This window comes from Agelaius phoeniceus, chromosome 3, assembly GCF_051311805.1.
Source record: "Agelaius phoeniceus isolate bAgePho1 chromosome 3, bAgePho1.hap1, whole genome shotgun sequence".
Lineage (NCBI taxonomy): Eukaryota > Metazoa > Chordata > Aves > Passeriformes > Icteridae > Agelaius > Agelaius phoeniceus.
In genome coordinates, this window is record NC_135267.1 from 114,156,289 (window position 1) to 114,182,759 (window position 26,471).

The following is a 26,471-nucleotide window of genomic DNA, read 5'->3' on the forward strand; positions in this document are numbered from 1 at the left end:
GTTTTGTTTCACTTTTCTTTTTTTTTTTTGTGTTTTTTTTTCCTCGTCCTCCTCCTCTCCTCTTTTTTCCTCTTTTCCTCTTTTTTTTTTCTTTTCCTTTTTTTTTTTTTTCCCGAACGGAATTGGAAACAGCGACGTGTTTGCTCAGCAACTAATCAGGGACAATTTAAAAACAGCCATAACATACCATACATGCTGTCTAATCCAAAAATTAAAAAAAGAAAAAGAAATTAAAAAAATAAAACCAACCAAAATAAAAAAACAACCCAAAAAAAAAAAAAAAAACCCCAACATACACAACATGTAAATTATTGCACAAGAGAAAGGCTCAAAGTTTGCGTAAAATGCAATAGTATTGCCCCGATACAGATCATGCATTCAAACGGTGAGAACAAAAAGAAAATAAACAGGGTGTGCTGGTGACAAGCACTTTCCAAATATCCTTAGCTTCCATGACTTCCATCACAAGGGACTAGAAAATCTCTACAGGGATGCGGGGTGGGGAGGGCGGGGTGGGGGGGGGCAGTGTAGATGGGGGTGGGGGGGTACGAATATACCTCTATTCAGTTTTTATCTCGTTATTCAAGACTCGATCACTGTGCCATTTTTTCATGTGTTTCTCCAGGGTACTGTACACGCTAAAAGGCATCTTACAAATCTCGCATTTGTAAACGTCCTTTCCCACCTGCCCGTGTGTTTTCATGTGCCGGGTGAGCTTGCTACTCTGGGCGCAGGCGTAGTTGCAAAGCTCACACTTATACGGCCTCTCGCCCGTGTGGCTCCGTCTGTGGACGGTGAGATTACTACAGTTCTTGAAGACCTTCCCACAGTACTCACAAGTGTCGCTGCGTCTGCCCTCTTTTGAGCTGGGCCTGCCAGGGCCCGGGCCACTAATATGGGGGGTGCTCCCTCCGCTTCCCGTGCCGCTGCGGCCTGAGATCCCTCCGTCCAGCTCGCCCGGCGGCGTGGAGAAGCGCAGGCTGCCGTTCTCCGAGGAGTGCTCGGAGGAGGAGGCGAAGGGCGATTGTCGGGAGTCGCCGAAGCTGAGGAAGGGGTCCTTCAGCTGCCGGGAGGCGGCGTAGCCCGCCAGCCACTGGGAGTAAACGTTCTCGGTGTTGGGCATGGCGGCGGCCGGCAGGTCGAACTCCTTCTCCAGCTTGATGCGTTTGGAGAAGGGGCTCAGGGAGCTGGGGCTACCCAGCAGCAGCTTTTTGGACAGGCCTCCCGAGGCAGACTCCCCCGGGGAGCAGCCCCGGCCGTTGACGGCCCCCTCGTCGATGCGGTCGGACTCGCCGGCCACCGAGTCTTCGTCGCAAGTGTCCCTGTGCACCTCGGGCTCGGGGAGGTGGCCCCGCTTGTGTTTCTCCCCCAGGACCTGGTGGAAGGCCTCGCTGAAGTGCTGCATGGAGCTCAAGACCATGCCCTGCATGACGTCCGGCATCGCCCGGCCCTCCTCGCCAGCCCGCGAGTTGTTCTCGTGGTGACGGGCCGCCTCCAGGCTCATCCCGAAGCCATAGTCCGGCCTGTCGCTCTCATTCAAGTCCTCCTCCTCTTCCTCCTCCTCCTCCTCCTCTTCCTCCTCCTCCTCCTCCTCTTCCTCATCCCCGTTCTCAGGGATCATGTTGGGGTCATTCTCGCTCTTGAACTTGGCCACCACGGACTTGAGGGCGCTGCTGGCGCTGCCCACCAGGTCACTGGTGCCCGGCTCAGGGGAGCTGGCAGTGGAGAGCCCGTCGTCCGACTTCACTGTCATGGGGGAGGACTTGTGCATGTGGGTCTTCATGTGGCGCTTCAGCTTGCTGGCCTGCGTGCAGGCGTGGTCGCAGAGGTTGCACTTGTAGGGCTTCTCCCCCGTGTGGCTCCGGCGGTGGACCACCAGGTTGCTCTGAAACTTGAAGGTCTTCCCGCAGAACTCGCAGGACTTGGACTTCATGGGGGGCTGGGAGGGAGGAGGAGCAGACTGCAGAGGAGGGAGGGGCGGCGTGGCCAGGAACGGGGGCTTGCTGCCGGGCTGGAAGGGCTGCAGCAACCTTTGCATAGGGCTGGGCCGGCTCGGGGACAAGGGTGGGCTGGAGGTGTTGCCGGCCAGCTCCCGCAGCCTCCGGGAGAAATCCATAGCGGGGGGCTCCATCGCCATGGGGTTCAGTCGCAGCACCCTGTCAAAGGCACTAGGGTGATGGGTGGCCAGAGCCATTTCTTCCGCACCCAGGCGCTCAATGCGATGCGGATCCAAATGGTGCCTCGGGGGAGGGCTAAAGAGGGGCGGCGTGGGTGGGAAACGCCCTTCTCCCAGCCCCGACGCCTCCCTCGAGACCGAGCCGGGTATTCTGAGCAGGTTAAAAGGGTTATTGTCTGCAATGTGAATCCCGTGGAGAGGTGGCTGGGAAGGGCACTCTGCACCTAGTCCTGTTGGGATACCAACCCGTGGCGTCAGGGGGCTGCCGTGCTCGCTTTCTAGGTAGATCCGTAAGCCGTGTGTGTTCTGTGCGTGCTGCAAGAGGAACCAGGCGCTGTTGAAAGGCTGTTTACAAGTCGTACACGTGTAGCTGCTGGGCTCATCTTTACCTGCAAAATAACACAACAAGCAGCGTCAATCTCCGGCCGTCCAGCGGCAGGCGAGCGCTCGCCTCCCCGCCTAACCTCCTCTCCTCCTCTGGGACACTCAGCTGGGAGCTGGGCAAGGAACATCCCAGCTCAGCGACAGGCAGGGGACATGAATGGGAAGAGGTGAGGGGCACCCACAGCAAGCACATCCACCTCCTCCCACCACGCCCAGCTCTGGGTTCAAAACTGAACCATGCTGGGAAACCATAGAATAAAACAGGCCAAGAAAAGCAAGAGATGTTAAAGTCAATCAAATCCAGCTCCAACTCAGTTGACTGAGGCTGTAGGCGCTTAAAGTATTCATAAATAAATATGTAAATAAATATATAAATAAATACAAAATAAAGAAATTCCTTTCTGAAAAGCACTCCACACAGATCAGTTCAAAGCATCACAACTGCCAGCAAGCTGGGCATCAGCACGTTTTTAGTCTCCTCCTTATTTCGAGATTAACAATGTGTACAAAATTAAGAATCAACTTCTGCTGCTTAGCAGAGATTCACCTCTGGGGCAAGGAAAGAAATAAAAATAAAAAGGGAAGGGGGGAGGAAAAAAAATCGAGCACAGGACCGGGAAAGGAGAAGACAGAGAGAGCGGCAGCTCCGCCAGGGAAAGAGCTGGAGGCCGGCCAGGAGGCCTGGCCGAGCGCCCTGCCGGAGTCGCATTATTTCTCTCGTGCTGAAAAGAAGCTGAGGATGGTAAATGCCACTTTGGCAAGTAGTGAGCTAACTCTATTTCATGATAATTTATTTTTGGAGATAACACGGACATTATAAAAGAGCAACCAACTAATAAATAACTAAACAAAAAGCCGGCTAATAATGACAGCAGAAAGCAGCCCCTTCTAATATACGGCAAAACAAGGGGGATGAATAACTTTTTGAGGGCCGCCCGCGAGGGAAGAGTGGCGTGAGATATGGTGAAGGTGAGGGTGCCTTTATTGATTACTGGGATTTTGCAAATAATTCACTTCCACCCCCATATGGATGCTTTTTGCTAAATGCCGGTAAACTGAAGCTGGAGCTAGGAGAAAGATATAAATTCATTTCCAGCCTTGTTCAGCAGTTCTCACAGAGCTGTTGTTTAGTGATATTTTAACAAATAAAAATAACGTTGAGGTTAGCTGAGAGATAAGCCAGGAGCCTTCCAAGGGCATCAGCACTTGGGGTGGTACTGGCCTTCACCACGTATTCCTGCCCTGACTCAACATTTACATCCCAAGGAATCTGCTCCTTAGGCATCTCTCTTGGGTGAACAGGCTGCACTGACAGTTGCCCTCATTAGGTTTCCCCTATTTGCCTAATACAAAGAAAAAGAAGATTTAAAAAAACCAAATAAGGTGAATTAGGAAAGGGAACATCACTTTATGTGCCCCCATCTTTTTTCCCATCTCACAGGGAGGAGGGGAGGAAAATGTCATGTGGGCATTTTCCTCCTCGATGATCTCAGGATACAGGACAGAACCAGGCATCTTTAAGGTCCCTTTCAACCCAAACCATTCTGTGATCCTGAGATCCAGCACTGGCTGTACTGCTCCATCCCAGCTTCCCTCCCTGCCTCCCGGCTCTGCCGCTATTCTACGTTTAGCCTGAGAAGCTGAATCAGGCAAGCAAAGAGCCTCAGTCATCTACAGCAGGCATTTAACACTTTAATCACTTTAAAAGCCCTTGGAATAATATTTAATGTTTCACTCTGAAGCCTGCGTTGGAATAAAATGCACTGTTGTGTTTAGTATGTGCCAGGCATGTGAGCACAGATAAATACTTAAATCTGCTGAAATTAGAGTGAAATTCAATTGGACTTTCATATTCCTATGCTCGTTTGTGAGCTTGGGGAGGGAGAAAAAAATTATCTTGCTTCATCATATTGAAGTGGATGTTTTTAACACCACGGTAGGAGCTAACAACGAAACACTACCTTGCCTCTCTACCTTATAGATCAGGTCAGAGAAAATAGCATTTTATCTTATAATGAGGATACAACATCGAGCGTTTGCTACCACATTTTAGTATTCCCATCAACTAGATATTCTAGATCATAAGGGCAGCTCGTGTAATCATAATGTCAATGAGAAGGGCTGTTACGACTGAGACTAAAGATTACATGGAAAAAGCTGCTTTGAAACTGGTAATTATTACCAGTCCACTAATAGTAAATGATGCATTACAGTTTCACCGTATAATCTGTATTTCACTCAGCTCCTGCCAGTGCGGCCCTTATTATATTACAGTGCTCACAAATTCTAAATTCCTAAGCTACAGTCATCAATAAATGTGTTACTTGCCATAATTTGCAAATTTACTTTGTTCATAACATCTTTGACTGTTATAAAGACTGGAATTGATTTCCTGCGTAGCAAAATTAGGGCTACATTGACTTAGTGGAGTGTAAAATGTAAGATTATTCTTCATGTGCTTGCCTGAAAAACAAGTTTTCAATTCACTGTCCTTGTTTGGTAATCAAGATAATAATTTACATTTTAAATCATGTTTATGTACAAAACTTCCCTAAACAACCCACCATTTTCAAGGGAGGCAAAAAAACAACGGAGCGAAACAGTTAAAATCCACCAGCCATTTGTCTCCACCTCCTGCTCCGAAGAGACATGATTTCTAATTTGTCTATTAGTGCTTGATTAATTATGAAGGCTATTGACTGACCATATCACCACCTAGAGATACGTTCCAGTCTGATGCAGCCTTGCCAAACTGCAAAAATTATGGCACTAGTCCACAGCAACAAGACGGGTCCTTAGACTGCCGTGGCAATCCCTGGGCTGGGAAGGGACTCGCCCTCCCTTGCTCCCATCCCGCCACCACCATGGGCTTTTTGGGACACCATTTGGGTCCCCTCTAGAGTCAGACCCAAAGGCCATATGCCCTCATGTCTCCTTACTGTGTGGGCCAGGCCCTGTGTCCACACAGCCTTCCCAGCTAACACATCTGGACCACAGGCAAGCGAGGCGGGTCTGTGAGGTGGTGCTGGCCAAGGACAGACCTGGAGAAGGTCCCATAGGGCTCTTTGTGCCTCACCATCCACCAGGACAATGTGATGGGATTTGTCATCCATTGTGATGCCACTGGGGCTTTCAGCTGATTTCCAGGAGTCCAGAGTCACTGCTGAACCAGCCCTCCTTGGCCACAGCAGTGGGGCTGGAGCTCACATCCTGGAGCTGGAGCTCACATCCTTGGCTACTTCTCAATTCAGGAATTTGAGGCTGAAAGGGACCCCCAGCTCTCGCCCTCTAACCCTCCCTGTGCCCAACATTGTCTTTCAGTAAAGCACAACGCCCTCCAGCCCTGCAAAGCATAGGGCAGAGCACAAAATCCCAGTGAGATCTACTCAAACCAGCTCAGCAGGCAGGGAGAGCACCCACTGCTTGCCACCATAGTCACAGACAGATGTTGGGATCCACCTGAACTTCTCTAGCTCTAACCTCTACCTGTTCTCTTTATATTTTGAGGCTTTTTGTGCTTGAAACACTGAAAAGCTCTTGGTACACGATGGGCTCCTCACACACACCACAGTGTTCTTTGTGAAACTGAGGCACACTTCAAAATCCAGTTATTTTTCTGTCCTGAGGCCACCCCTCCACTACCCAAGGACCAGCCTCACCTTTCTCATCCTGGCATCATGCTGGGAAGGACCCGATTTTCCTCTTAGCTTCCCACAAGCCTGATACCTTCCAGGGTACTGCACCCAGCTCTGTAAGCACAGCCCTGATTCCACTCTTCCAGCCCAGGGCCACATGAGGCTGGACCTGATACATGTCCTTCCTGACAGTTTCCAGACCAGTCCATTAACCTGCCCCTCTTGCTCTGCACCTACCTCTGCTTTACCCACAAAGCCAATCAACCAGAACTGCATATTCATTTCTAATCAGCCACAAAGCACTAAGCACCACTGAGGCCCCCACCAGCATGTGCTGAGCTCTCCAGCTAAAGCCCCACATCCCCCAGTCTGTTGGCCAGCTCTGCATCACCTGTGCCAGCAGAACCACCCAGTGCTCTGCTGTCTTCCCATAAGCAATGCCACAGTGCTGTGCAGTCTATTTCATCCACATTTATCAACCAAAGTTGTCATCCAGAAGAATGAAAACAGGTTTATTTGACAAGATCCATATTCCATAAATCTAGGCTGAGTGGCATGAATTATATTTCTATCCTTTAATTCTTTATCAATTGAATTTCACGTTGATTCTTCCATTATTTTGCCCAGAAGAGATAAGCAAAGTGTTGCCAACTCTCTCACCTTACCCTGACCAGCTCTTGACAGCATTTTCCCAGTTCATAAGCTTTCTTAAAACCAGCATCACAGGTTAACTTTTCAGGGTTCCTTGGGTGCAACTTTTCAGGGCCTTTTATTCAAAAATATCTCTCTCCATTGAAGAAGAAATATTTTTTTCTCTGCTCATATCCTCCCTGACTACTAATGAGCTAGAAAAAAACATCATCACCCACCTTATGACACAGAAACATAACATGGCTGCTCTCCAGGTCTACAGCAGAAATATTTATCAAAAATTTCTACCTTACTGCTTCTTCTATTTATCCCTTCCTTCTTCTCCAGGATCCTGAGAAGCTCTCTCTCTCTCCTCTTCTCCCCACTGGTGCCAGGCACAAGTTTTCCTTGGCATCTCCAGCTCTCCTGACCCGTTCTCTACCCGCCATGGTTTCTCACTGCGATTGATTCCTATCCATTTCCCATTTTTTTTAATTGTCGTATATTGATTTTTCTAATATCTAATTGCTGTTCTCATCTCACCACTGAAGCGAGTGAAGTGGGTTTTGGACTGGGGCCAAAGTTGCCCTCTCCTTCCTGGACAGCTCATCAACTCTTTACAAATAGCTTCCAATTACCATTCGCATTTTTGTGTGTACATTTTCCTCCCAGTCAATTTTACTGCTCATTTTCTTCCTACTTTGGAAATTACCCCTGTAGGAGAATTACATGGGGATACCATGACCCAAATACAAAACTGGGGCCAAGATGACACCTGACTGGCCTCACTCACTGAAGCATCAACCACCATTACGTTTTTATTCCTTCTCTACATCCCGGATGGCAAAAGACCAGTGATGAGGCACAGCATTTCACTAGAGCACAAATGTCCAGTGTTTCTCAAGTTATTGGCTCCTGCTTTAAAAAAAAAAAAAGGCAGCAGAACAGCTCTAGCTTGCCATGCCCCCAGAAGAAGTGACTTAACCAGTGACACACAAGTGACAGATTTAGCTTCTGATCCGCAAAATGTTAACAAATGAGCGGGATGGATATTGGCATTTGAGTGCCTTTAAGGGCAGTTGGCACAATTACTCAGTAAAATATGAAGAGATGGCTGCATTCAGCATTAAGGGGCTTTTTTTATATTAAGGAAAAGCTGGTGCTTCTGTGCTGTGCTCACAGATACACCCGGCACGCTCCGAGAGTCCGAGCTGGAGCAAGCCAACACTTCCAGGCACAATAGAGATGGCTCAGAGCAAGAACCACAGCCATCTCCACAGCCACCAGCAGCAAAGCCAGACAAGATGCTGGGGAGAAGACCAGCTGGGAGGAGAAGCTGTCAGCTAGATGCCACTGCTGGGAGGGAAAAAAAAAAAAAAAATTAAAAAAGCCTTTCTGGAGCTAGGCATGCAAGTTCAGGCACTGCCAAGTGAGTAATGGAATAATCTGCATGTGTGTGCCAATGTGCTTTGGAAGAGCTTCCTTAGTTTCTCAAAAGTCAGGGCTGGATCCAGGAAAGCTGCTTGCTGGACACAGCACACGCAGCATCCTCTGGGTGCACCTAACCAGGCCCACAGCACAGGATGCAGTGTGGGGAAGGAGCCCCTGCTTTAGGAGCAGGATATTAAACACAAGGTGTGTTCTACCCCAGGGCACTGCAGGAGCTGCACACAAACACGGAGCATTAGAGGCACCCCAGTTTTCCCAGTGTTTTCCCAAACAATCCATCAGCAGTGGATTGTGGCTGTGCCCGTGCCAATGGTGGGTGCAAGGATTCCATTCACAGCTGCAGATTTGCTCCCTCAGAGAAATCCCCGTGCCAGAGAAATCTCCAAGCAGACCTGGATGTGGCCCTGGCTGCCTGGACCAGCCCCTGTTCTCCACAGCATCCCTCCCCGGTGGCCTTGCTCCTGTGTTTTCCCTCACCTTCCCAAGACACCTGCAGGTGTAAGCAAAGCCAAGGCTACCTGCACCCACAGGGCACATTAACACCTTCCTCTATCCAACAGCAAGGACAGAAGTTAATGCATCCTCCGCCCCCTCTTCTGCTCACCACCAAACAATCGTGGGAGGAACAGCCCGAGCCAAAACCAGGAACTTCTTTATTCAGCTTTAATGTCAACTGACTGCTTGATTTTTGGACTGATAAATTCGGAGTTGTTATGGTATTTAAAGGGGGAAAGGAAAAAAAATTGAGTTAATTGTTACCACTTGTACTTGATTCAGTTCTCCATCTGGCTTGTCAAATATCTCTTTTTTTTTTTTTTTTTTTTTTCCCCCTCCTCTCTCTCTCATTTGGAAATCCACACTGCTGAGTTTCCTTTCAACTGCAAACTAGTGAGGTGAAACAGTTGGGACAGAGGAAGGGAGATAAGCGGGTCCTGCTCCATTCCTGCAGCAGCCACTTCTCCCTCAGTAAGGAAGAGCTGCTTTGGCATGACTCACCTTTTCCTGGTGGCACCAGCTCACAAGGGAAACTGTAACAACTGTCCAAACGTATTTTTTTTCCTTCTTGCACTAATTCCTCCTCCTGATCCTCTGGATTGCAAAAGGCCTGTGATTAACCTGGTCTGTCATTAACCAGTCCTAAGCAGCTGCTGGCACTGGGAGCATCAGCACTGTCACTGCTGCTCTCATAATACCCAGAACAACACTAAATAACAGCAGGAGCTGCAGTTGTGTACAACAAATGCTCTCTAACCTTTTCTCTTTATCATGAGAGGAACCAGGTTAAGAAACACTGAAAAAGGAAAATATCCCCAAGAATCTGAAGGAAGTAGTGTTGCTTGAAAAACAAGAAATACCATGGCTGTTCTGCCTTTGAAAATAAAGTTCTGCAAACCGAGTCCACGCTGTTTATGCAAAGACCAGCTTAGTCATGAAAAAGTCAAAAAATCCAGAAGAAATTTTGCTTTGCAGGACTCTCAACGTCCCATCTGCCATCTCTACTGGATTTTCTTTACTGTAATTCATTGATAAAAGGTATTCCTGAAATTGATATTCAATACTGAGATTGATATATCAATATTTATATTCCTGAAAATAATTACTCTGCCTGCAAATTCAGACTTCCTGAAACCATATTAATAAAACTGGGGAAACACTTTCCAAACCAACTATGAGTAACACCATTTTTTCATTACACCTTCTTTAAAAACCCTCTTTAAGGAAGAACCAGGCCAAAACATTAATGCCGTTGGCTCCTCAAACTTCAAAAAGAAATCCAAGCCCCAGCAATAATAAAACAGCAGCTGGCATTGCTTTGCCAGTCAAAGATTTAGACTGGAGTTAGGAACTCCCAAGAATTCCCCATTTTCTCTCGAAGCCAAACTTTCCTTGGGTTTTACAGCACTGCTCAAGTTCCCATAAAGCAGAAGTTTTTTGGGCCTGAGGAAACAGTGAGTGAGAAGGGGTGGCACCAGGGAGACCAGTTCCTGCCTGGAGAAGAAATGGGTATTTCATGGGTAACCAACTTGGTTGTAGCCTCAACATTACTCATTCTTCTTACCAGAACCAAAGTCCACACACTTAGATTCCCACCCCAAAAAATGCTGTTCATTAGCAACAAGCAACAAAACACATGGTTTGTCGGAGCCTCAACGGGGTGCTGGGGTCCCGTGGCCTGACCTCAGCGTCTGTCACCATTTTCAAGGCAGTGATGATTTGGCCACCAAGAAAACCTGCTTCCAGCTCCAACTTGGCAAGTAAGGTATCAGCCTGCGACTGATTTTGTGCTTTTTTAAAACCTAAGGGGGGTGGAAATCTGTCGCGCCTTGATTAGCGAGGAACAGAAGAAACCTGCCACGGGAAAACAATGCTGTGCCTGAAATTCAGCTCTGAGGGAGTTCTAGAAGAAAGCCCTCAAGCAAAGACGACCTGGTCACGTGCACACATGCACCCTATGCATTAATGCTACGGGGTGGGGAAAGAGAGGCAATGCAGAGCTCAGCACCACGTGGGAAGCAGCTCCAGGAACTACAAACACCAGTGCTGGGACCTAAAGGGTGAACTACGCAGTGTTTTCAGCCCTGCAGGAGGAACTCTCCACTGATACCACCACACATCTCTAAAAACACCCTTAGTGAAGTAACCAGCATCCCAGATGCCATTCTTGGCAGCGTTCAAGGCCTGGTTAGATGGGCATTGAGCAACCTGGTCTAGTGGAAAGTGGTTCTGCCCACAGCAGAGGGGCTGGAACTGGGTAGCCCTTAGGGTCCCTTCAACCCCAGCCATCCTGTGTTTCTGTGATGCACAATCTTCCCCACATGCCTGTCCCTGACTGCCTCTTCCAGGCACAGGCATAGGGATTGTGAAAGATTTAAACAGGAGTGGCATCACTGGAGTGACACCCTCTAAATCAGCTCCTCTGGACTTACCTGGCACCAGGTGTGTCCCCTGCTGGAAGGTCCACCTGGACCTTGCACCAAGGACTAAGCCTCATCTAAGCCCTGCCACAAAAAGGGCATCAAAGCCTTTCCACAGCCTCACCTGATTACCCAGCAAACGGTACCTGGCTCAAACAGTCCATAATTATGCATTTACCCAGTGGCTGCTGGGGACAATCAAGTCAATAATTCACTTTTTAAATGCAGTGTTGTAATTACACAGCTACAAAGAGCTTCCAAATAATTTCATTCACTCATACACCTACGCAATGAATTGTTCCCCTTTCTACTGCTTTCTCCCTGGCCGGCGGCATCCGAGTGAAAGGCAGAGCACACTTCAGAAAGTTTCTTGCCCAGGAGGGGAAGGAGATGCTCTAGCACAACATCTGGGATCACCATTGGTGTGGGGCAGGGGGTGTTTCTCCCTGTCTGTACTGTTTTTGGCACTGCTCAGCGGTGCAGCCAGCACCCAGCACAGGCGAGGGTGAGCGCTGGATGCTGCTCTGCAATGCACATGGTGCACTCAGTATCTCTTACACAGAGACTCCCAGACCAACACCAGGACACTGCTTTCCTGGGAACACTGCTAATGCCTGCTGACCTGATTAGTGCTGCAGGACCTTGCTGGAGGCTGCGGCGGCTCTGCCGCACAAGGCACTCCTGGAGAGCTGCAATGTGCTTCTAAATGGCTGAGCCCCATCCCAGGGGGAAAGTGGGGCTGGCACCTTCCCACTGCTGCTCACCAGCAGGGACACTGCTGCCAGAGCACGGCTGGGCCATCGAGTCCCTTCATCACCCATGGCCTTTTGCTGTATTTCTGCTGGTTTTTCCCATCTCAGTGTCTCTATTTGATGCACCTGACTCTGCAAAGCCACGTGTATTTACACCACCACCTTGAAGAGATATGGTGGTCCCTGAGAGCCCCTCCTGGCCCTCTCCATCAGCCACACATCACCAATGTCCCCTTCCCCAGCAAGTCAGTGGCTGAGGACCTCCTTGGAAGCTTTATTCTACCAACTCCTTCCCAAAACAGATCCCCTTCAAACTCTCCTCTTTCCCAGCCTTCTCCTTTGGCTCGCTTTCCTCTCACTTCCAAATGAATGATATTTAGCCAGCAGCAAACCATCCTGACAAAGTGGGTCAGGGGAACTGCAGCTTCCCCCAAATGACACCTCCACCTGCAAATCATCTGCCAGGAAGGCAAAGGTTTATTCTGTCCCTGAGCAAGTTCAATGTCACCATGGAGTTGCAAGCACAGCAAGTGCTGAACCAGATCCTACAACGTTTAGTTTCATAACTTGCACAAGCAAGTATTAGTAGAATCAATAAATTATATATTTCTTTTTCCCATCTCTGCTTTGCAAATAGGACCAAAAGGTGTCGTAAAGTTGTCGGGTCTTCTCTGGTTTATCCTGTCTCCTCTCCATCGCTCAGATATCCTTGAAGTTGAAAATGATATAATACTCCGAATATCTGGAGTTTGGAAGGATGTAAGACTTGCAAGAATTGCTACAGCTTTATTGCATTCTCGGGGCACAGAGAGTATTTACCACACATACATCAAGTCAAGGAATGCAAAAAGGGCATGCGGAAATTTGGCGCTCTGAGCTCAGGAGCTGAAGCTCCCAGAAAGGCAGATACAGAATGGATCTCCTTATTTATAGATTTGCAGATGAAATCCAACAAAACCAGCCCTCCCCCCTCCGAAAAAAACCCCCAAAAACATAAAAAAAAACCAAACGCCCCCCCCCCCCGAAAAAATACCAAAAAACCAACCAACCCCACCTCCCTCTTTTATGTCAGTAAGGCTGATTCAATTTCCAGGCTTGCAAGGTCTCCTCTCGCCGAGTATTACCCGACCCCAATAACACGCGCCGTTCCAAGGTTAAGATCCGTTTCCTTACAATAATGCAGAAAGCTGTTGTTTCAGTCGTGGCTGCAGAATTCAGCTTTGAAGGACAGGTTAGTACCACACTACATTTAACTGAATTCAGTTCATCTGATTATACAGTGCCTTGCTTTCTGGAATATGTAATCATCTCTTTCTGATGACATTTTAAATATCCAACTAGACAAATAATTGCAGCAATAATTGATAGCTGAGTCAAGCTGGAAGATTATTGATTGGCACAGTACCCGCTGAAACAAATGTTCATCTTTCAAACATTACAGTGAAGATGCTTAAATCTAACTTTTGCTGATAAATGATAAAAATTTGATTTACTGATAAAACCACCGGAATAGAAGATGCACTTCAGGATTTGATCACCTGAGGAAATTTTTTCAAAGAAAAATTAGGCTGTGGGATTTATATTCTATTTCACATGAATAATTGCCAAGATATGGATAAGCCGTTGGAACATAAACACACGTGGAGGCGTCTATAAGAGTTGCTGATTAACTCTCTATCTTCCTGAATGGAATTTATCTGTTCCCAATCACTGTTTAGGTGGGAGTTTATCCTGCTGCCTTGCCAAGGATGCATCAACGGGTCTCATTACCAGCGGCAGGAGTTACGTGTCAGAAAAGATCCCCTACTCGTTTTCCCAGCAGCTCGAAGCCCTCAGTTTAAATGTGCAAAACCTAACTCTGCTGTGAATGCAACTGAAAGGAGGGGTCAATCTCATCATCCATGGTGTAAATCAGAAGCATCACCACCCAAATCTGTGGCACCATGGAACAGTAGCAAGGGGAAAGTCAAAACCAGGTGCATTTCCAAACTGGCTCCCTATCTTAAAGCTGAAATAAAACCACTTTTCAGCTGCTATTACACTGGGCCTGCTTAAACATGGGCTTCCTTCTAATTAGGAAATTCCAGACCCTGCAGCACTACCTATACATCAGGGGGGAGAGAGAGGGGGAATTTCTGAAAGTTACTGATTAGAAAGCAGAGCGAGTAGCCACAGCAGAGAATCGCACGCGGGGAAAGGCAGGCAATGAGCTGCCTAGTTAGGGTAGAGGAGCTGTCGCAAGGCAGAAGCCTGAAATTAAGGAAGAGCGCCAGAATATTTGAGCAGGGAACAAAGAGCATAAATTCCAGAGTAAGAGATGAAAAATGCACTGAAACGTTTTGAAACGGAGCCATTAGGAGCTGATTGAGTCTCAGAGCTACTGTTAAAAATCAGCCGCTTGTTAGATGCGCCGATCAGCTGAGCCCTGACACTTATGGCGTACGAGGGGGCTTGTCGAGTGGCTTGGCTCTAATTTAGAGATCCTCAGTTAATTAGAAAGCCCTCAGATTTTCTGCAAATGCAGGTCGCTATCGACAGCCCGTGCTTTTGATGCTTTCTGGGTGACAGCTGCCGGACTGACCTTTCCAGGGCTGGCAGGGCTGCCCAGACCCTTGCCATGCCGGGGAATTCAATCACAGCCGCCGGCGCTACCGGGAAGTTACAAGTAAGGTTATCCTGCTCCTAGATGTCATTTCCTTCTCTGAAACAAGCCCTGGTGAAATCTGCATCTGCTTAATGCTATAAATAGCTCCAGTGTTGAATTATTATTATTTTTTCTCCCTGACAAGTGGATGTCACAGCCAGTCCAGAACTTCAGGGTGGGAGTTTATCAAAGGTGGCACCAGCAGGGTCTGGGAGAGGGGAATTGCTTTATGGGGGACAATCGGCTTGCATCCATCCACAACAGCATGAGAGAAACCACCTTTTGAGATTTCATTTCCCCAATACCTGTGGCTGCAGAGGATGGAGCCCCTGCCCAGGGGACGGCACGTCCCCAGCTTCCCTTAGCACCCAGCATGCCCCATTCCATGGGGACGCCTTTCCCAACCACATGCAAGGTCTGGTGATGCTCTCCAGAGTGGAAACCACTGATAACACCTCATGCAGGGCAAACAGCAACACAGGCAATGACTGAACAAAACAAGGCTTGTTTGGAAATGCATAGAAACGCGTGGAAGTTACAGTGACAACCCAAAGGCAAGATGACAGACCCACAGTCACACAGGGAGTTGGCGGCAGACGCTAGAAAATTAACTCTCAGGAACTGTCTAGCATTGGCAGGGAAATGAATGAGATGATCTAAGAGATATTTTCCACCTCTAATAGGATTTGATGATGATTTTGCATAGGCTTTTGTGCTAGCCTGGCATTTGATAAAGGCATGGTGTCTCTTTTCAACCCACATGCGAGGGAGAGATTAATAAGTTGCAAACTCGGCCCACCTCGGCTATAAATGGTTCCTGTGCCCATAGGGGGAAAAAAATCCAAGCTATGACTGAAAAAAGCCCCAGTGAACTGTGTGCAGTTAGTGCTTTCACACCCAAATCTTCAGTTATTAAGAGATTTGGAAAGGAGAGAAAAATTGTCCTCCAGCATCCAAAAAGCCATCAATTGTAGCCAGATGGGCAAGAATCCACAAAAACCGTGTCCAGTTAAGAAGCACTGGATTGAGACCTTTCCAGGGAGAGCCTTCTCGGGCCTGTGGGAGGCATGGAGTGATGAGATGGCTCCAACATATCCTGCAGGAGAAGGGGGCAGAGCTGCTGCACTCATGAGGGAAGTCCTGGCTTGGACATTTTTGCCCACCCACAGCCTCAGACCAGCAGAGACCTCAGGACTAGCCTTGGAGGATGGATTAAGATGGCACTGATGGTAAAGAACTAAATGAAAGCCAGGGTTTTTAAGCATACAAAACAGATTGTAGAGAAGCCTAGTTTTCAGCAATATAAGCATTTTCTTACAGGAAAATACAATTAAATTTTTTAACTGCCAGCACTTAGACACCAATACAACCTTCAAAAAAACCCCATACCCTCACCTGATCAAGCAAACCACCTCCCATGCAGGCTACATGGTCATATGATAATATCCTTCCTTATTCCAGGGACTGTTCCACTCTTATTTTTCAGCAGAAAAATTTGTGGACCCAGGTCATGGTCTTCAGCATCCCTGGGACTAAACAAAGCCTTGATGCTGTCTAACCCTTGTGCTGGGCCAAATGAATGCAGCTGAATGAGCCACTCTCCTGCTCTTCATCCATGAGTCTTCCTCTTCTGACTCTTCACAAGGAGGGTGGGATCTCCATCACCCATCTGCTGATGCTACCACAGGCAGCCCACACGTGCTGCTGTACATTCAAGTGCACAGGAGGACACTGTGACCTGCCAGCAGCACCTCTACATCCACACAGCCAGGACAACCCACCTAGGAGCCACATGCTGGCATCACTTCCCTTGCTGCCAGCACACAGAGCAGCCCTGCTTTTTGGGAAAACCAGCCCACAGGGCCAAAGATGGACAACCAGATCCATCCATGCATGGCTGACCACAGAATTTTGTCTGCAGCCAGAGCTTCAGGTTCAGGGCTGCTGCTGTTTGCACTGCAGCCAGGTCCAGCAGCCACTACGGGGGACCAGAACCCCTCAAGAGCACAGCCCTGCACCAAGAGATAACAAAACGACAGTTCCTGCCCCTGGAGCTGGCAGCTATCCCCATCACTATTGTAACCTGGTGAGAAGGGCTGCCAGTTTAAACAGGCACTGCCTCCACGCCAACGCTCCCCACTCCTCGGGCTTAAGAGCGCTGAATATTTCAGCAGGTGAGCAGCAGAAGTAGCAATCCTCCCATTGGCTGCCACGTCTCAGAGCACTTCTGAAAAGCCACAGAGGCCCATTCGTGGTTGGAGTAAAAGAAATTGGTGTAATGTAATTTTTTAGCAGTAAGCAATAATATTAAAAGTATTAACAGCAAGATGTTGCACTTAAGTCCCAGGAAATTCACGTGCTTTGCAATGGTCATTAATGCCATGAAGGCTGTGTACAGGGAGTAGAAGAGTTGCTCATTCCATCCACTGACCTCTGGGCCCTCATTTTCCTGGGGATGGGAGCACTTTCCAACAAAGCACACAGCTCATACTTGCCACCTCTGTCTGTGCCTGACACCCTGCACTTCCCAAAACAGGGTGCTGGATGTGGTGGGGATGGGCAGCAGCTGCACAGAAGATGTGCAAGTCCTTGAGTCATCACTTTACCTGAACATGTTATCAGAAAACACCCCATCCAGGGGCAGGCTGGGAGATGGCCATATACACCACAGGTCTGAAATTGCCATCAGCTTCACCTCGATCCTTTTCTGATGTCCTTGGCCATCCAGTTAAGATCTGACAGCATTTAAAGATGACAGTGCCTGAGGTAATGGGACAATGCCATAACAGGATTACAGGAAATGTGAAAGAAAGGACATACGTACGTAATGTCATTTAGGTAATGTCATCTATGAACAGTTTTGCTGCAATTTTTGCTGACAAAGAAGTCGGTCTCACTTATACAATTCCTTTAAACTCTATTATTGCTGTAAATAAGTTTACTTCTTCCTGAAAGAAAGCTTTTTAGATGCATAGTCACAAATATTTTGTCCAACTTTCTGCTCTGAGGCGGGGTACCCTGGGGGAAAGAAGTCACAAAGCAGCACGAGCAGGATGAGACAGCAAGATCGAAGGACTCCCCGCCACTCTGCCGACCCCGCTGCAGAGCACCCAGACTTCATAAGATCCTCCCAATTAATTTCCACCCAGCCATTTCCTCCCCGCGCCCTTTTTTCCATCAGTATTCCCTTTCAGTCCCACCGCAGCTGCCCCCGAAACAGCTTCCTCATTGTCCCCCACCAGAAGTGGTGTATGTGTGCCAAGCAACTGACCGCAAACAAAAGCTTGTTTGACCAACGCTTGTTCCGAAACAAAACCCCGGCTGGAGAAGGAAATCCCGCAAAGGAGGGGGGATTGATGCTGGGACAATTTGGAAGGCGAGCCCAGGGCGACTCACATTCTTGCCAGACAATGGTGTCTGGCCTCTCCATTCACCGCCTGCCTCGCACCCCTCCCCAAAAAGTCCCCCCTAAAAGCCATGTTTATTATATAGTCTGATAAGCAGGGGAGATGCCGTTAAATTGAGCCCGCGACACTCTCGCGCTGCCCGCGGCGGCTCGGGGACACGGGGCGCACAATAGCAGGTCCCTCTAAGGGGACTTGGAGAAGGGTTTCTGGAACTGAACTCATTGCTAGGCAATGCTGCAAGGAGCTGGTTCCTTCTAGATGGGACGGTGAAGTTCATGACCAAGGGTGTGTCTGTGAACTCCCCCCGTGTTACCCTGCACTGGGGAATGTTGGCTGGCTCTTGTTTCTTCTCATCTCCCCAGCCTTGCCTTAGGTGACTCCTTCCCCTGAGCAGCTGTTGAGAGATGGCCGAGCCATTGCCCCCTGCACATCTGCCTGCCACTGGCATGGGAAAATACTGATTAGAGGAAACACCCTGGCTGGGCAGGCTGCCCCCTCCCTTGATAAGTACGGTTGGAAACCACAGGAGTTGCACAGGCCGGCTCGGGAGCCGTGTGCCGGCCTGACCATCTTATCCGTTAATAAACAGACACTGGGGTCCTGCTGGCGTTGAGCAACGCCGACATCTGCCCGCTGAGGCAACGCCTGGGGCAGCAGCTGGCTCTGCGGGCTTTGCTGCGGGCTCCCCGTGGGCTTTTGTGGGGCAGCATCCCACCACCTGTCTGTCTGTCTGTCCACTCGGGCACGTGTCACTACTAGAAGATGCTCAGAGTAAAGAGAGATACGTTAAAAATGCTCACGAAGTCGTAATCATCAGCCCTTGAATGGCACATCCCAGACTGCTGGTCACCCAGCTGTCCCCAGAGCACACCTCATCACCTCCTGAGATTGAGAAACCAGCCAGAGCAGCTCCGTCCCTTCCCCTGCACCTGCACTCCAGTCAGCACCTAGGTAGAGGGAAAGCTTTTGCTGTGATTAAAGGCCATCTTCTAAAGCAGGTTTGCCATTTCAGTGCTGAGGCCGCTCACAACGTTCAGTCAGTACCTGGATGTTTGCAAGCAGGTGCACACAGCTTTGATTTCTGCCCTGCACAAGGGCAGGTGCTGTAAGATGCTATCTGTGGGACAGTCTGCAGGGACCAGCCACAGAGCTGAGGGCTGACCTTGGTACTGGTTTAGAGAGTGACAAATTTACAGTCCCAATCCTGAGGCAAACTGCTGGGCCCTCGCTTTCGGAATAGGATGTGCACGTCTGGACGCTGCCCACCTTCCAGCTTTGCTGCTGCTTAAGCTCTCAGCTTCACAGAGATCCTGCCACCACTGAGCTTCCACAGCCTTGGCTGACACCAAAATAGGAGCCAAGGAAGCACCCTCGATGCAGCTCCTTAACGCCTTCAGGAGGACGTGGGTGATCAGGATCAGAGCAGGTCACAAACAGCTGCAGTACATGGGCCCCTTCCACCACATATCCCACATTTTTAAGCTGTTTGAAGCAATTCTGCACTTACTTTCCCATCTCCTCTAAAGCTGAGCTTTTAAAAGCCCTCCAAAGCGGTGTGTCCCTACAGGCACTTCTGGCCTCATGGTGAGGATGTCCCATGCCACTGTGTCCATCCAGAGAGCTACTGGCACTAGAGAAAAGAGCAAGGGGGACAGGTAACCACTACAAAACCTGCCTGCTCCACCTATGCTGCCTGTGAGACACCAAACAGAATCTCCAGCTATACATCGAGCAATACACTACACAGACTCCTTTTTGGGGCTGTGACATTAATAATGCTGCCTTAAAGTTGCCCTGAGCACTTTACTGTTTCCATCTGCCTCCTCTGAAGTTGGGATGCTGCAGTGGCAGAGCACATCCCTGCTGGAAACTAAAGGAGAGGCTGCCAGGGAAACCCATGCAGCCCTTCCAAGCCCAACAGGCATTTTTAATGCCTACTGCTTTCAGAAAACCAGCCCTAATTGTTCCTATCCTGCTAAAGCCCCTCTGAGCACAGCACTACCCCACAAGAGCTCAAATAGCTGCATGGAAGGAGGGGTGTGCCCCACTGCACCCGCTGCAGCCGGGCTCAGCAGCAATGCAGCAGCCAAGTGAGACAACTCAGACACAAGGTTTGCAGGTCCAAGTTCAGGAATGGGCTACTCCTTCCAGAACATGGGCAGAAAACCAGGGTTAATGCCCTTGTTATCTGGCTAAGCACATTGCTGTGCTGGGCATGGCCTGCCCAGTGATACAGGCCAAGCAGAGGTGCTGCAGCACTGGGAGCTCAAGGAGTCCCAGTGAATTAACCAGCCACCATGGAAAACCTGGCTTTATTCCTTACCACAAACATCAGGAGGTAATGTTTTCCTCTCCAAGTCACTTGATCCTTCCCCTGCATGCAGCTCACCTATCCAAGCCAGTGTTGCAGCAGCAGAGGGGCTCACCATAGCCAGGGATGTGGAGGGAGCAGCCCCATGGCTCTGCTCTTCCTGAACAGCACCACATCCCAGGTGATGGGCTGACACAGGCTGCTGAGCCTGACACTGCTCTGACACTGCTCCAGGAGGCCAGAGCTGAGGCACACATGACTCATTTATAAATTATATACTAAAATTATATACTACTTCTTTTTGTATTCAAATACTGTCAAGCAGAAATTCCGCAGCAATTTGCTCTGTGCCTTTGATCATGGGATTGCTCCTCTTCTTTCCTTGGGGAAAAACATGCCCTAAAAACAAACAAATGCTGCACTGGAAGTAAAGAGCCCACTCCTGTGAAACCTCTGGAGAGACACTTAAAGCTGTTAGAAGACACACACTCATCCCCCAAAACCAAGGCTATCCTGAACTGTGATGCTGAAGGACACCAGGAGGCCCTCAGCAACCCCAGACTGTGGTTTCACAACCTTGCAAATATTTTCCTAGCTCCTAATCTTACCATTAAGTGGAACAGGACAGGCAATCACTATCAGCATGTGAAAACACAGGGCTTTCTCTGCCAGGGCTGGGGCAGCTACTGATGTATTCCAACCCTGCTCCAGGACAGACACTGCCTTCCACTGACAGCGCTCAATTTATTCCCGTCACTTTGGTGAAGCCTCCAGCTTTCCCTACCACTGACTCAAACTCATGTTGGTTTTGTAGATCTGGAATAATCCCTTTGGCCTCATGGCAGCAAGCAGTGTGAACCCTGCCTGCATATATTCGATCTGAAGTGGAATTGAAGTCTCGTTGTCAAATTCTATTCCAGAGCGCCAGTAGGATCCTGAAATCCTGTGGCTCCAAGAAAGCTTCAAGAAAAAACACAAATCTAGTGCAAAACTCGATCAAAACATCAGCAATGCCTGGATATCTACCTATGGGGATATTTGGACTAATTTCCAGCAGAAAAGGCACAAGTTGAGTTTTCCTCCACACCTATCCAAATCCATCTACACCTGCACATTAGCTACTAAAACCTCTTAACTCCTCCTTCTGGGTGACAACTGTCATTTTCCCATATGGGGCCTGACGTGACATTTGCGTCAACAGGAAGCCTCCAACCATCAGCTGCAGACTTGGGATCAGACCCTCTGTGAGTGACCCTGGGGAGGAGCAGCATTCCAGGACAAGGTGGGAGTCTGCAGCCTGGAATAGAAATACCTCTCTAAAACAGAGGGGTTAGTCTCCATCACCCTTTGCTCTGAGCTCCTTCAGCCCACAGTCTCAATCCACAGCTGCTCAGAGCCAGCCCTGTGCCACGGAATTGCATGAATTCAGTGCTAAGCCTGAACGAACTGAACTATCAGGCTCTCACGGGGCTGATCAGCTGGGGCTGGGTGCTGCAGGGGCTCAGCACCTTCCCTGCTCCCGTTGTGGCCGTGACGCGGCTCCAGCCGGCTCCGGGAGGCAGCGCAGCTCGCCCGTGTCCGCTGGCAAAACCAACGGCAGCCTCGTAAGAAGCACGCCTCGGAAAGCCTGGAAACCTGACAGCTTTTTGTGCTGTAATAATGCAATCCAAAAGACTATCGGGATTGTATAAATATTTGTACAGACACTTATCGCTGGAGCAGTCAGATACTCGGGCCCCCTGCATCAGCTGATCAGCTTAAAGTCCTCGCCGCCTCTGCTAAACCAAAACCGTGCAAGCCCGGCATCGCCATCCCCACAGCGGAACATAAAGCCTCTGTTTATATAAATAGTGTCCAGCCTCTACCCTCCCTTCTTGCTGGGCGGTTTTCAGCAAAATAAAAAGTGGGATCGGATTCCCAGCCCACTAAAAAAGAACAGGAGCAGGATGTATGTTTTAGCCAAGGAATTAATTCATTATTATTAATACAATGAGCGCTCGCAAGGAAATGTTTGTACTTTGCCACCGTAATTAAATATTCTCACTCATGCAGCTCTCAGCCTTCAGAAATTAGTATTGCATTTTATAGTCCAGTTCAGGGTTCTTTTAATAAGAAAATACTTTCACACTGAATTTTTCATTTTCTGCTGGCACGGGAAGGCAGAAGAAGGTCTCTGAACATCCATGCCCATTTGCCTTTCTGAACAATCTCAAATACTTTTTTTTCAGTGGCACTGAGTTTTCAAAATGGAAAGTCCTCTGTCCTTTTTGCCCCAGGACAAGCTCAATCTTGGTGAATAAAATGGGCCCCATCACTGTGGGTGCCTCGCTCTGCACTTCTGCTGCTGCTATTCCCATCCCTGTGAGCTAAACCACCAGTCTCTTTATGAGCAGGTACCTGTGCAAGGCTTGTGAGGAAAACTCACTCAAAGAAAGGACTCTCCACAGCACATGGACTGCAACACCTCACCCAAGTGAAGGGCTGGTTTCTAATCCCTTTACTCAAGGTCTGTTTGCTCCAGCCAGCTGCTCACGGAAAACACGCAGCAGAATCCAGCCCTCTGTCTCGGTGAAACGGGTCAAAGACACGTAGGATTACTACTAATTTGGAAAGAAAGCACCCAAGACATAATGTAATTCCACCACCAGATTTTATCTCTCTTACTCACAATGAGCAAATACCAGGGGAATCACTGAGCAGAGAGCTCAGAAGGAAACCAGACCCAGCTCCTTCCTGCTGGAGCCAACCAGAGCCACTGCCACAGGCGGGCAGCCCCAGCTCCCCACCTGGGAGCCAGCCACCAGAGCAGGTGAGCCTCACCTGCCTCACCCTGCCCACAAAAGAAGAAAGCACTGGAGCTCGGGTTCAGGGATTTAATTTCTCCTCTTTGCCCTCGGATGGACGCGTGCGATTGCTCCGTTTTGCCATCGCTGATTTAGCTAATGCTCAGCTCCAGCAGGAAACATCTTACTCTGAAGATCTGATGATTGCCCCAGCAATCAGTTGTTCAAATAGTTGAAAATTAAGACTATTGCACACGAAGTAAATTAAGTAATTTTCTACCCTCCTAGGGTCTCCCAAGTCTATCAGATTTCCCACAACTGGAATGTCATGATGCCTCATTACTGTAAAGAAAATACAGCTCTGTGAGTCCTTTAAGTGGCCTACCCTCAAAGACTCGGGGAAAAAAGATCTTAAAAACACAGATCCCACTGCAAATGTAACAGAAGACCATCAACAGAACTACTTTATCGACTCCTGTGCTCAAGTCTCAAAGCCTGGGCTACATAAAACCTCAAAAGAGTGTTTGCAGCTGTTCTCTACCACACCAACTCTGTCACCTGAGACAAAAACTGAGAAAAAACCAACTTTGGTTTTGTTTGCAAGGACAGCAGCAGAATCAGGGCTGAAAAAGATGCCCTCCAACCCAAAAAGACTGCAATCTGATCCTAAAACAGGTACCACTTCAGCATCCTTAATACAGCAGTCTGACATCTTGGTCCCCTTCCTAAAAAAAGGCAGCTTTTAGGCCATGATTATTTTTAAATAAGCATTTTGAACTGAGCCTGCAAACACTCCCACTGCAATGCCATGGGATGCTCTGTTAGCTTTAGTCATTAAAACAAGCCTTCAGCATGGGGATGGTGCTGTGCTGCTTCCCAGCGCTCCCTGGATCCCTTCCACCCTGGCTGCAGCATCACGGAGAGGTTTTGTTCCCAAGCCCAAACAAGCTGGAATCATTCCCAAGCATTCAGAAACCTTGAGCCCAGCAATAAGCACTCAGAATTACAGTAATCACCTGGTGGAAGGCACTCTAACTTCAGTTTTATGTTGTGACTTTCATTGAAAGTCCTCTGATTTGGAGTATTTTTTTTTTTTTTTTTTTTTTGCAGAACAAACTGAGACCTAGTTGGTCTTAAACCAGAGATGAGCCTTTGTAAGATGAAAATATAGAAATCAGTCACTTATTTTCAGCTAAAAGGAGAGGAGATGAGAAAACCCCACTGGTAAGAGCTTTTGAAGACAGTTAGTCACAAGTTACCAAGGGAGGGGACAAATAGCCACCCCATATTCAAGTGCACATCAGGCCCTCAAAGAATCATCACTTTATAGACTGGTGGGGAAAGAAAGCAAATGCTATTAACACAGTTAAATATTTTATACTATGTGCATCAAAGCCTGTCCAGCAATACCTTTGTGCTGTGTTTTTTCAGCAGAACCTGACCCACAAGGCCAAACCACAAAGGTCCATCAAGACACACAGGGAATCCTCCTTTGATCCAAAAAACGGAGAAGAAACTGGAGCTTTTGCCAAGACACAGCCATGACTGCCAAAAATGCCAGATTCACTGGAGGCACCTCAACTTGAGGAACCCATATTTCAATGTTACTCATGCTTTGGCAAGGGGCTGAAGTAACATCAACCCTTCAAGAGCAGGGAAAAAAACCCACACCTCAGTTGACCATCCCAACCCAGATAAACACCAGGGAAGAGAGGCTTCAAGCTCCCACACACAAGAGTGTGCACAAACCAGATGGAAAGATCCCTGTGCCGAGCCTGAAGCATTTTTCCTGGCTTGTATGGGATACAAGAGCCTGAGAAATGCCAGGGGCCTGCTTGCCACCAGCATAATTCCAAACACTTCCCACTGCCCGGGTGTTTAGGCCTTGCATATCCCCCCTCTTCCTCCTCCATCCCTCCTGGCATGCAGGCACCCAAAAGGAGATCACCCACCATGAATGCTGCACCAGCTGTGACTCTCCTCTGGTTACACCTTATCTACCCTTGAGCTGATAAAAATCCACCTGTGACCTCCTATTCCTTTTTATTTAAGATTACTTTTTGCTTTTGAAAACTCGCTCAGCTCTCGGGATCCTAGAAGAGATGTGCAAAAAGCCCAGCCCCACTCCCACTAGAAATGCCATGATTTTAGCATTTTGCTTGGAAATGGGTGCATGCAAAAGGCAGTGGTGGTGTAAGGAAAACCAAAGAGTGCCAGAGCAGTTCCTCCCATCCTCTCCCAACCACTGCTATTCTTGGGCACCATCAAACCAAAGGAATTTTCCCTTTCCCTCCCCTGACAATGCGTTATTTGTACATGTTTACGCTGAGGATTAAATCCTCATCCGGGCTGGAGAGCGCAGCTCATTCACAGCTTCTGCTCTTCAATGGAGCCTCCCCTGAGCTGCCTTTCCAGGGCTCTTTAGCAGCTCCCTGCACAGGGAAGGCAGCCCACGGCCAGAACCCACAGGTACAATCCAGTACAGCAGCTGGCAGACTTGGGAAATTGCTCTGTGCACAACCACAGGGACTTGGTTTCAGCAGGACAAACACCTTCTCCACCCACGGTGGCTAACACAGGACTCGCCCCTCATCTCTCCATTGGGACTCACTCCCTTATCTCCCCATCAGGACTCAGAGATGTTGTTTCCTGATCCCATCATCCTGGATCAGGCCATGAATCTCCTAACCAGGTAACTCCCCACGGAAAGGGACACTCACAGAGGTTCCCAACAGCCAGGATGGGGCCCAAACCCCAAGCAATGGCAAGCACAGCGGTCAGAGTGAAATATCCCACTTCTGCCTCAAAAACACTCAGTGGAGTTTCATTTCCCTGCCAGCAGGCTTGAATAACATTTTAAATGCCAAGATTTATATGCAGACACTTATAAATGTATTCCATTATAGCCTTTACAAAACTACATTTCAACCTAAACATTCAATTAATGTAATTAAATTGCTACCTGGCGGTATTATCTAATTTCACTTCGGATCTGTGCTATTGAAAAGCATGTGTCTTTAGCACTCCGACTGGCAAGACATGTGATAAACAGACCTATAAACATGTTGGCTCAACCGAGCTGTTTAAAAATAAATTAGCAAACTATAAAAATAAACAGTAACATACATATGTACTCAATTATGAACTAACTCTAATTTTTGTTCTGAAATACTGTCTTTGACCTTAGTCATAAACAAGCACTATTAAAAAAACATAATATCTCAACAGACAGAAGGGCAGGGATTAAATGCTCATCGCACGCGGCAGAATGCAAAATAAGGGATGAAAAGAAAGAAGAGAAGAAAGAGAAAGCTGGGAGGGAGGGGGAGCTCACCCTTTATTAAATGCAGCAACCTATACCCACTGCAAGCGTTTATGTTGATTA

General features: G+C 48.4%; 1 protein-coding gene across 9 annotated transcripts in view; it reads right to left on the minus strand.

Annotated features, from left to right (window-relative positions):
- The window catches only part of BCL11A (BCL11 transcription factor A), a 74,728-nt gene that overhangs the window by 11,347 nt on the left and 36,910 nt on the right, over positions 1 to 26,471 (minus strand). For 5 of the 9 annotated variants that reach the window (XM_054630331.2, XM_077176251.1, XM_077176250.1 and 2 more), the window contains one exon: positions 1 to 2,565. This exon is cut by the window's left edge and continues 1,654 nt beyond it. In XM_054630331.2, coding sequence (XP_054486306.1) covers positions 560 to 2,565 — 2,006 coding nt within the window. In that variant the 3' untranslated portion in view covers positions 1 to 559. The remainder of the gene's footprint in view (positions 2,566 to 26,471) is intronic. The other 4 variants (XM_077176254.1, XM_054630334.2, XM_077176249.1 and 1 more) reach the window with 4 other exon arrangements.